Genomic DNA, 12,288 nt, shown 5'->3' with positions numbered 1-12,288 from the left:
GCATCAGCGAGGGTGACGCGCTATCTAATAAAGGTTATCGCTGATAAAGCAGGAGGAAAAGGACACGAAAATCTTGTCTGATCCGCGGCCGGACCCCCCTTTGCGATTTTATATCTCATGTGGATTTCAAGTCGCGGTTCACGGAACCGTCTGGGAATCGATCTTGAGAGGAAGCAGCGATTGAGACGTTTGATTTCAAAACAGGAAAAACGATCCTATGTTTGCAAAGCTAATTTTTTTAAGAAGCTTAAACTAGGAATCTTAGAAAAATTAAAACTTATAGTGAAGTCAAAGTAAAACACTTGAAAAGATTCGTTTGCTGATTTTTAAATAATAACATATTATTTTATTTCGTACTAGAAAAAAGAGAATAATCTTTATTTAACATCATTTAAAAGCATCTAAATTGTATGCAATTGAAAAAACCCTTCTAAATTAACTTCTTTCAGCAAATGTTGAAAATTGAATAATTTATTCCGGTCTGACAATGAGATGTACAGCTTGGAATTTTTGAATTGAATATTATTTAATTGGACTTCATTTAGTTACAATGAGACCGTTTTAAGACGGCCCTGGTTTACATGGGCCAAATTTGTCGTGACCCCGAATAAGAAGAATTAGGAATGACGTGCGAGAGAACAAACACGGCAATAAAAACGAGATTCAGAAATTGCACTGGTACTTTGAATTCGATTGAATGTTTGTGTGCCGCGACGACGCCGAGTCACGATTTTATTCGCACAACCCGGATTGATTGTCTTTTTGGTGATTTTTCGTGAGTGAATTTTGATCGAACGTGTTTGCTTGAATATATGAATAAATGTATGTGTGCAAAATTCCTTTTACAGTCGAGAAATAGAGAGAATAATAAAAATGCAAAAATAGTATGGTGAGAAAATTTGTTGGATTTAAACTGGGCCATTCCTCGATGAGCCGTTTTTCTAACATGGGTATTTTTACTTTAATTTATTAAAAATTGAAATAGAGGTAAATTTTGTCAGAATAATTTAATAAAAAGTTAAAATATCCTAAATTTTAAGAAAAAATAGTTTCCAACTAGCATTATTTTAAATTTACAATTTAATTTGGGCATTAATTTTGACACTTAATTAAATAGAGCAAGAATGGGAGTGCAATTCATAACTTTTAAATTTTTTCTATAAATATAAACACAAGCAGATTATACAATGAAGCCTCGCAAAACTCTCCAATGAGGAATGGTTCATTTCGATGAACCTTCTCGTAGATTGTAAGCAATTGGATATTTTTTTAATAGCTGTCACAATTTGCATCCGTTCTGGGAACTTAAATGTGAGAAACATTTGAATTTACCAAAGAGGGAAGAATATTCTTACGTTACATTCACGAATGATAAATAAGCAGTACATGATTTAATTATAATAACACGCGTGAATTACATTGGGTGGATGTTTATGTACCCCAGATTGAACAAACGGGCAAAAATAAGATTCGACTGGGGGGTCCCGAGGATGACTGTGGTGTTTGTTGGCGTTGTAAAAACAAAAACTAATATTGTCTTTTGATGGATCAGCCCGAGCACAATGTATGTGTATAAATTTTTATTCGGCATTATGTTTGTGTGCCTCCCGCTGCATTGTCGGGCTGATTTCGTCGAGAGGTGAGACGAGAGGTGTTATTGATGGCACCGGATAATTTCGTTGCGAGAGCAGAGAAGAAGTGATACGCGGCGGACACGCCTGCCTGCTCTTCTCTGCAGGTGATTCTGATCACGCTCGTGATATTATTTGACTGGTCCACGCTAATAGCTGGTCCTACACGGCCTGTCAGTCGGTATCGTACACAAATACATAAATACATGGACATTTGTACGGCCATTGTTCCCAGACCACGTTCAAGAAATGTTTAACTGCTGTGGGTAGCATAAATAAGCAAATATTTTAATTTTTAATCAACTGCATTTTTAACATTATCGGGTGAAAATTTGAGATTTTATTTTAAAAAAAATATTCATATTAATTTTTTTTTCTGGAAAATTAAAATATGAATATTTGATTGATTTAATATTAATTTTTTTCTACATGTCGTCAACAACTTCCATTTCAAAGTGAAATTTTATATGTGAGAGAGTATAAATTGAGAATGTAAAGGGATTGGTATGAAAAAAGAAAACTTTATTTTTTAATTTATATTATTAAGCGTTTGGAATATTAAATAATCAAATAGTGCATAAATAACATAATTGATTTATGTTTCTCATATTTACAAAATTACAATTATTGATATTTTTTATGGATTTTTATTTTACAATCAGGCACCACACCCTTTTGTTTACAAGTAGTTGGATGACCAGTGGAGATTATTATTCGTTTCGCATCTCACGCTTTTCGCTGCACGGCTGGCCCATTCATGCCTTATATTTTTTTATGGCGCCTCGCGCTTCATTCGAGAGCACCTGATATTTATTGGGGGTTCAATTTGATATGCAAATTCAATCAAACTGAATAACGCAATCAAACTCGAACACACGTGTGCTTGTCAAACGGTTTGAAGAATGGGGCCGTTGATTCTCTAGCTGGCTCTTGAATTAAGGTGTGTTTTGTTTCGTGACGTTAGCCGCTTTGCGTGTGGGACTGCAAATTGAAATTCGCATTTATTTTGGGCGTTGATGAAACGAAAATATGTGTAATTGCGAGTGACTGCGACGCGGCCTGGGTTGTTAGCGGACTCTCTAGCTTTGCTGAATTTATTATAAAATTAAAAAATCTAATTTGCGAAAGAATTGTCCCATTTAAAATTGCAAGGAAAATGACATAAAGCTGAGTATCACTGTAATTAAAAATAATTAATTTTTAACATTTGTTCATTTTTATAAAAAAAAGAGCAAAAAATTGTCCAAAGCTATACTTTTTGAGATAAAATTTTGGTCGAAAAAGTAACAAGTCATTTCTAATATTGTAATATTCAGCTACAGTTCTTACTAGTCATTTTTTTTTATTATTATTATTTCTAACTTATAAATAAAATTTGTAATTTTGTTATTTCATTTACCTTTTAAAATCTACGACAGAACTGATTTATAAAGAAAACTTTGCATGCTTTTAAAAATTTTTAGTTTAAAAAAGTAATTTGCTTGAAAGTTTCTAAATGAAATATTTCAAACACCGTCGATATTTGACTAAAATTTAAATACTACAAAATGGAAAGTAAAATAAAAGACTCAAAATTGCTTAGAATGCTATAGAAAGTTTTTTTAATTGCCAACACCTTTTGTATTGAATCCTTTCATTTTTACAATTTATTTTCCGACTTAATTGTATAAGAAAGATTAATTCAAGTGTTGGACGTACTTGTCTTCACTCGTTGAGTGCTGTTTATTAAACGAGTTAACTTATCGATTTGGTACGCTTGTTTTGTCACTTTTCCGCCATCAATTACCGCGCCGTGCAGCTCGAATTCCTCTCGCCGCCACTTTCATTCATTTCGACGCTAAATTTACCCTCGCTAGGCTGGCAGCAGCGAGAGGCGGAGGAGCGCGCGGATCATCAATAATTCCCACGTTGCGGTGAAAATGTAATTAAATTCGGTGCCTTGCCGATAATATTAATGATGGTAAACGGGAGCATTATTCAAATGCCGGCAGAAATGAGAAACAGAAGCGAGAGAACGAGGATCGTTTGTATGTGTGTTTATCAAAGTGAACGCCGGAGAGACATTGACAAATGATCGCATTGATTGAAAACGCCGAAGCGCCTCTGCTCCTCCACCGCCCATCCCACTCGCGCCTTTTCTTCAATTTCGAGTTTTCCTCAATTTCCCAGAACGCCACCTCAAGCCTACATAATTAAAAACATATTAATTTTTATCAGTATGTCCCCCGCTTCTTATAAAATAATAGCACGAAATTCAGAGGGGTCATTAAATGTTGGCCTTACTGATAATGCAGTGTATGCGTCGCTATCACGTTTATTTTGATAAATTTTCAATTTTTCTGTGGCAGCCTTATTTCGTTTCAAAGGGCGCAAGCAGAAGTAGCCTTTCTTAGTTTTCCGGATTGAAAATAAAATTAATTCTACATTTTACGGACGAATGCCTGACGTGCAATTGATTATGTTGCAGTCCAATAATGAGTTGAGCGACGCCGAACTGATGCCCGAGGAGGAGGAGGAGATCAGCGGCGAAGAGGGTGTTCACCCCAGGGGCATGAACGGCATGCAGGGCCGCCCTTCGCCTCCGCCAGTCGAGCTGCTGGCCAAACTCAAACAACAGGTAAGATGAACAATTGCATTTTTTTTAATGCCAAAAAAGCAAGGACTCTTTAATATAATATCATTAAAACAAATTACAATTTAAAGTGATTTTTTTGTAATTTTATATAAATATGCTGAATGATACTGGTGAAAATTTGCAAATTTTAGAATAACGCAGAAATCTTGTAGATAGGCAGAATATGGCAATTGAAAATGTACATTAATTTTAAAATTTAAAAAATAAAACATAGCGTATGACTAGATACTTCATGAACTATCACTATAAAGTTTATTCCGTTTTCAAATGGGAATAGATTTTTATTTTCTCTCTTGAAATATTCATGTAAAATATTTAATATATTTAAGGTTTAGAGCGTTAATTTAAACAACCATTCAACATGGACAATATTTACATAATATTTAAAAAAGTTAATTACACGAAATAGAAAATTATATCAAATTTTTTCACTGCACTAAACTAGGACTGTTTATGTCCTCCTACAAAGTTTCACTATCACACTGTGTCACAATCGTGAAGCTCACTTTTTAAGTGCGACGCAGCAGGTCTCAAACGGTTAATTCCTCCTTAAAAAAGCCTCTTTATTAATATTTTACTTTTAGCCTCTTGAATGCAATACGCAGCGATTTTCATAATTCTCGCCGGCAGCCAAGATTCGTGATGCCGACGAATCGCTCAGTACTCGAATTTTTAAATACCCCAACCGTCATGAACTTTACGTATATCATCTGGGAACAAATATAAAAAATTTCCACAGATAATCACCGTCTCGGTCGGATTCCGAGAAATGTGACAATATTTGCATAATTGCCGCGCGAATGGCATGCGAAAGGCAATTACGTCGCTCCGACGCGAGATGATCGGAATAGATTGGAAAACCAATCAATAAATATCTAAAGAGAAAAATACCGCCTAATGCAGCCAGTGTGGGGCCACACACGACACGCAATCGCGCGAAAAGAGGCTGAAAGAAAGAAGAAAAAACGAGTGAGCTGCTACCTGAATTGAGCCCTCGACTTGGAGTTTTTTTTTGCACGAAGAAGCCGCGGCTACTGGTGTTGCCTCGACACACACACAAAAGTTATATGGAAGCGATTATCTTTTATTATAAAGTGCTACTGGTATTTTTTGATATCTAAATGGGCACAATTACAAGCTGATGGCACGCCAATATAAAAATGATATAAAGAGTTGCGTGTCTGTGTGTCTGTCTGACCGCGGTTTCCCCCTCCTCTGAAGCGCGGCTGTTTACTTCTTCTGCTTGGCGGATAGCGTAGTATTTTTTAATAAGTGGATTGCATGCATGCCTTTTGCTAAAGTTGTATAAAATTATATCGCGCGGATACCCCAGGCCAATACGAAATGAGGAAATTAAAGGCATTGCCGGTTATTTCGTATAAAATAATGTGCTGTAAAGCAATTATACATTTGTTGCTACTGCTGCTCTGCTCATTATATTTGTGTGTAAAAACGCGTATATACGTTTGTTTCATCTCGCGGAAAATTAGCCTGCGGAGCATAAATGATACATTTATTATGACACGACTCCCGTTCGGCGACATTCACAATTTTAGCTGGCATCAATTGTCTAATTTTTTTCTCTCCAAGCACAAATATGGCTGTCAGATGCATATTATATTATTAGGTTTGGGTATTAGTTCAACTTCAGAAAAAGCTAATTGTAGTTAAACTATATAATCCAGTTGGAGAATCTAGATAATTTTATTAATATATCAACATTCTGAGCACATCATTAAAAAAATGATCAATTTTTCAGTTTACAAAAATAAAGATAGAAGAACAAAGAAAAGTGCGCGGTAGAAAATTACAATTTTTTTTTATATTTATAAAAATCCACACATTATAGTTTAGTACAGCTTTATATAATATACGTGATTTAAAAGAATTATAAATTTTAAAGTAATATACTAATAAGAAATTGTAAATTAAATGCAACCATCCTATTGGATTAATGATATTTTAATATCTTCATAAACTAAATGCTACTGCAGTGGTATGTAGGGCTTTTTTCTATGTGCCTTATCAATATCAACTGCAAAATACTGAAAATATAAATAATAAATTAATCATTAAAAAAAATGTTTGAACAGAAAATATGGAAAATATTCATTTAAATTTTTTATAAAGTAATAATGTATCATAATAGGATGCAGCTAAAAGTTCAAAATAAATTTTATAATATATTCAGCAGTACATTTGATTTTATGGATGGCTTTATTTTATTTTATAAGCTCGTTCATTATTGTACAAATTTATTGCTGAGTAACGATTTGGTCGCATCAATATTCGCGAATCAGCCGATCGATCTGCGAGTTTGTTGGCCGCGGACGTGTGCACTCATCATGATTTCCGCCAAAGCGCGGATTCCCATGGCACAAACAAACGCGGATCACGACGCAAATAATAACTGTACCCGCTTCGCATTAATCAATTTATATAAATATTTCCCATAAAAAGTCCCACCCGAGGTGATTAATTATAAAAATACGAGAGGAAATTCGGGGCTGACGATTCGCACGACCGTCTCGCTGCTCCTCGAATTGGCTTCGCAGAATTCAGGCAGCGTGCTTTTTTTGTTATTAGTAAGGCACACGTAATTAATGAGAATGAAGAGAAAAAAAATCGAGAGAAGCACGCGGGGAAACGTGAAACGCGGCTGCTGTTTTATTGCCTTTTTTATCCGCCACCACAAACACACCCACGGGGCATTAATCGCGCCGACTGCACTCTTTTTTTTATGAGATATATTATTTTAGGTTGCAATAATTTTATTACGTCGGAGTAATAATACATTTCGAGCCGGTGCATGCGGCTAATTTGAATAATAATGCGTTTAATAGTGCAATTTTTACTACCGAGCGCAACAACAATGCATTGGCAGAATTGTTTATGTAATAACAAGTAGAGTATTAACTCAAAGACTGCGCCCTCCTTCGCTCAAGAGTTTTATTGTTTGATGTAATTTCCTGTCGCCTCGTGTTTATGGCTTTCCTTTATAATAATTCATTACTCTTTACTTTAATAAACATCGCAGCCGGCGTTGTTGGATTTTATTCCTCACATTTTCCTCGAACTGATAACGAAAACAATTATTTGTTTCACTTGCGTGCATTTTGAAATTACAATTGATTTTAACTGCGGAAAATTATTAACAGATAAAATGTAATGTTTTTAAATTGTGCTGTTTTTTGGTCATCAATCCAAGGGGAAATGAATTTTTTGTCACCAGTGACATTCCGCGAATTTAGATTCAAAATTCAAGGGTAACTGCTTTTAATCAGCATGCACGCATGTACAATTAAATACACTTCCATTTCCACCTCCTCTCAGCGAACTGCACTCGCACCTGTGACCATTCGATATTAATTATGCTCGCTGCACTTCAATGTAGACCGTCCTTGTGATTTGTGTAGTTTGTGTTTAAGTCTTTTCGTGCATCAGAGTGGAGTGAATTTCACAGCAAAGTGTAGAAAAGCTTATTGGATGCCGCTTTTTCAAAACTAAGTTACCTGAGTAAAATAGTATTAACATTTTTTACTAATATTATTTTTTGACTCCACTTATTAATTAAAGACTTTTTAAAATAAATTTCTTAGTATACATTAATTTTATACATATTTGTTTATTAATTCAGCAAAAATCTTAAAACTAATTAATTCTGCGTTCATTATCTTGTAATAAAGAAATCATTACAATAAATTATTTTATATTTTTTGCGTTTCAATGTATTAAAAAACATTAGAATGTAATCACATCTGCTTTTATGCATTTCTCATTGCTATAATATGACTTCAATGAATTGGAAATAATTAATGGAAATTGTATTTATAAGATAATTTAAATTTTTAATGTATTATAATTTGGAAAATCTCAATTGATACAAATTCGCTTTGCCTTAATACTTTTATTTTTTCAATATGTGTGGTGATTTACATTTTTTATTGGGAGCTTTTCTAAACGTTAATTTTTAAAAAGTTTTTAAGTGGTTGTACTGAAACTGTGCAAGAAACGTTGTATCCTTCAATTGCTTTAACTTTCTTGAGCTTATATAATGGACAAGGTTGCCCACACAGAACTCATCCAAAAGCAAAGAAATTATAATCAATGAGAGAGAATGAAAATAAAAATATAAAGCCTTGATTTTGGTAGATTTTTAAAATTAATAAAAATAATTAATTTACGTGTTTATTTTGTTTTCTAGGAGATGGAGGCGACGCGCGAGCAGCTGGAAAAGGCGCACAAGGAGATGCGCGAAATGCAGCGTCAACACCTGGAGCAAATCGCCGCGGCCGCGGCGGCGGCCGCCGCCCAACAGGGTGGGTCGCCGCCCCCGGGCCTCTCGCAGGGGCCGCGCGACCCCATGCTCTCGTTGGCCGCTTCCATGGTGCCGCCCCCGGTGCCCATGTTCTCGCACCCTGGCGGGGCCCCACCGCCCCTCAGTCAGCACCACGCTCTCGCGGCGGCCGCGGCCGCCTTTCCGACCTCGGCCCTGCAGAACTCAATTTCGTCGGCCTCTTCGCACTCATCCGAGTCGTCGTCCTCCTCCCAGCAGACCTGGAGCTTCGAGGAGCAGTTCAAACAGGTGCGTCAGGCAAGTAGAGCTCCTCATAGAAATTTTCGCTCGAGCTTCCGGTTGCATTTCAATTTTTTTATTGTTTCAGAAATCACATATCGCTTGAAAATTAAAATATCGAATTATTCTAATTTAACCTTAACTAGCTAGAGAAATTTTGATCTAATGATAATATTCTAGAAATTGAAAAAATGAGATCTTATTGTTTGAATTTTCTTTTTAATATCATATTATCTTGAATTTTTTTTCTTCTAAAATTGGAAATTGCATAGAGACTATAAAACTTTTTGTCTCGTGCTATTGAAAAAGAGACTTCTTCAACTGAGGATATTTTGAAATGTAAAATTTATTCATGCATCAAATATACAGATTTATTCTTAAAAAGGGGAGAATTTGTTGGCAATAATTCAAATAAATGAAAGGTGTGCTTTAACAAATCTCTTGATTAAAATTAAATACAATGACATATCAAACTGATAACATTTATTAATGTCAGCGCCTAAGGCATACTTAATTATTCATTCAAAGTCTCATTTTGGGGAAACCCTTGGGACGTCCCATTGATAAAAAGTGAAACCAGAATAAATGCATTAAGTAGTCTTGTTTTACAAATAATCGTGGGTATAAACCCACACACCTAATTAAATATATCAACTGCATGTACACATTTAATGAAAATTCCCACGTTTACACCGATAAGCACTCGCGGGTTTTCCGAGGCAGCACTCCGAAAATAGTCCGGCGGTTTGATTTCGATTTAAAATATACGGCAGGTAACGGGCCCTGTCGATTGATCGGAGGTCGGGAGGTCGCCGCCAAAATGTGGCGAATCATATCTTTTAATAAGCTCGCAAGACACAGAAGAGGCCCTTTATTAGCGTCCCAATGATATCATTATTAAAAAGCAAACTTCAAACATCACGACCGAATTAATTCTTCACTCTCCGCTGCAGAAGTCAGGAGGGATCGAAAGGGGACTCGAACATATTTTTACCGGTCTAATGAGCGAGAAACGACGCGCAGACACACAGCCCGAGATACAAATTATATTTGTACAGAATATAATTTTACCCGCGCCATATTTGCGCGGTCACGCAAGTGGCGCGATTCTTCTTATTCTTGCGGATAATAATGATAATCATTACTCGGTGCTGCTGCTCAAGAAATGAGACGTGCTGCCGTGGATGTACACGTACATGCGCCAGTAGTGCGAATTCCCAATTATATACAAAATGTTCTGTGGCGGCCTTGATTGACGAATGGATTCGCGTGTACGTCGGCCTAGTGATTACATCCGGCACTTGGATTTTTTATTCAAATTAATTTGATGCCAATCAAGTTTCCAATCCAATCAGCGTGAAATTGCAGCACGTTACATCAGTCTGTACTTAAACTAATCAAACTTAATTAGCATTTTTTCAAGGTAGAAGAGGTAACAAAATATTATTTTGTTTCTTGAAATACACAAATTTATAAAATCGTTAGAACGGGTTTTCCAAAAGAAATTTCTTCAATTTTTAAGTTCGCTCAAAAATTTTATTTTAATCTGATAAAAATATGTGACGCAATAAAAGTTTTTATTAGATCACGCCGAATGAAAAGCTTGGAAGCAGCTCTATTTAATATCCTTTTTACTGCATTTGTAGCCTCCTTTTTTTTTGGGAATTCCTCATTCTCGATATTTTAAATTAAAACGCAGTTGAAATCATTTCGGCTCCAGCTGCTTGCCATTCAATTGCATCTCGCGCTCTTTCAAGGCTGGCGAAAGCTATTTTTCGCCCGCGACTTCCCCGGGCCAGTTCTATACTCATACTACGTACAAGCCTGATTTCAATTAGGCTGAGTTATGTATCGAGCGCGCGTCTCTTTTCGCGCTGCTTGAAAGGTTTATGAAGGGAGGAAGGGTTTTGAAAGAGCTGGAGTTTCACATTAAAACTGCAACTTTGTTTCGAGAGGGCGTTGAAAGAAGAAGAAGCTGCGCTCGGTTTTATCGAATGTTTTCCGAGAGACGCCATTTAACGCTGTTTAAGCCGAAACAGAACTCAATTAATAATCGCACCCCTCCGAAAAGGAGCCCAAAATAGACCGCGCTTTTAATTATATAGATTCGGGGTGGAAGTTAGAGAGGCTGCTCGGGGGTGCGCAGTTGTGTATTTTTAGGGTTACGCCCCGGCGATCATTAATAAAGCTGCAGCTTCTCTGATGATGATGGAATTTGAAAATGGCCCTTTATTTACATTCGTAAAGGGGGAGCGTGCATGTGCAAGAAAAGAGCCGATTTTGTTTACGTTTGAGGAAGGTCCTGCTCCAGATCTTGGAAGAAGGAAAAGAGAAGGAAGATGCTGTGAGAGAGGAAAAATAATATTCCAGACCTACCGCAACATGCGTTTCACCAACACATGCGAGATACGCACAAAAAACGCACCCAATATATAAATTTGACAAATTAAAAAAAAAATCCTCAGACCATTAAATTTCTGTTCGTAAATTTTAAACTAGTCCTATTTGAATTAATTGATATATTTCGTGCACTATTTTTTATTTTATTATTGGCATAGAATTTAAAAACAAATATTTTTCTAGCACTTTACTTTAATAATTTGTTGGTTAAGCAGCTTGTTTATTTTTTCGATTCCCGCGCGTCTCTTTCTTTCACTTCTCGGTGATCCGCCACGGGAGGTTCGCTCTCATCCCGATAAAGTCTCGACAATCCAATGACGCTGCAAATTTTGGCCCAATATTAATGCCGATCGAGACCCGCCGGTGAGAGAGTGCGGAATATAAAAGCAATAATAATAGATGGGCCCATTGTTTTATTTATTCAATCGTGAAACGAAAAAGAGAGAGAGACGATGATTTCTCGCGGCGCTTGATAACGCGACGGAAAGAATGTATATTGTTCGTCACTCTCAGCTCTTGAGTGCGATAGATGGATTCGATGGATTGTGAGATGACATCATTTTCTTCACTCTCGATCATATTTTGGAATTAGAGACCTGCAACACTTGTGTCAAATAATCAGAAGCCCCTCTCTGTTTTAAATTTTGTATAGCATTATAGTGAAAATTAAAACAGCTTATTAATTTTTATAAAGTATCATTTATAAATTTTATTTAAGATATTTAGATGAAATTTACTTTGTTTTTACGATAAAAATTAATTATTTTATAATTTATTAATCTTTTATCATCATTAGTTTTTATTTGTTTTTAAGGAATCATAATTAATCTCTTTCTATGATTTTTTTTTAATATTAATTGGTTTTAAATAATGTTACATATATATTCTGGATTATGTGAAAATCATAAAATCAAACTAAATTTGAATTTTTTAATCTTTAATCCATGATTTTCATGAGAATTATACTGCTTATTTATTATGAATAATTGAAAGTTAAATTGTGTCAAAAAAATCCGCCATGGTTTGATTTTCTAGCACATTCAATT

At 35.6% G+C, this 12,288-nt stretch overlaps 1 protein-coding gene across 5 annotated transcripts in view; it reads left to right on the top strand.

Annotated features, from left to right (window-relative positions):
- LOC132203778 (AT-rich interactive domain-containing protein 3A-like) overlaps positions 1-12,288 on the top strand; it is a 94,054-nt gene that overhangs the window by 27,784 nt on the left and 53,982 nt on the right. For 4 of the 5 annotated variants that reach the window (XM_059631796.1, XM_059631795.1, XM_059631794.1 and 1 more), the window contains exons 2-3: positions 4,099-4,248; positions 8,471-8,860. In XM_059631796.1, coding sequence (XP_059487779.1) covers positions 4,099-4,248; positions 8,471-8,860 — 540 coding nt within the window. The remainder of the gene's footprint in view (positions 1-4,098; positions 4,249-8,470; positions 8,861-12,288) is intronic. The other variant, XM_059631793.1, reaches the window with a different exon arrangement.

This window comes from Neocloeon triangulifer, unplaced genomic scaffold, assembly GCF_031216515.1.
Source record: "Neocloeon triangulifer isolate White Clay Creek 2 clone unplaced genomic scaffold, ASM3121651v1 ptg000017l, whole genome shotgun sequence".
Lineage (NCBI taxonomy): Eukaryota > Metazoa > Arthropoda > Insecta > Ephemeroptera > Baetidae > Neocloeon > Neocloeon triangulifer.
Note: the sequence above shows the minus strand (reverse complement) of the source record. Positions and strands in the feature narration are given on the sequence as shown.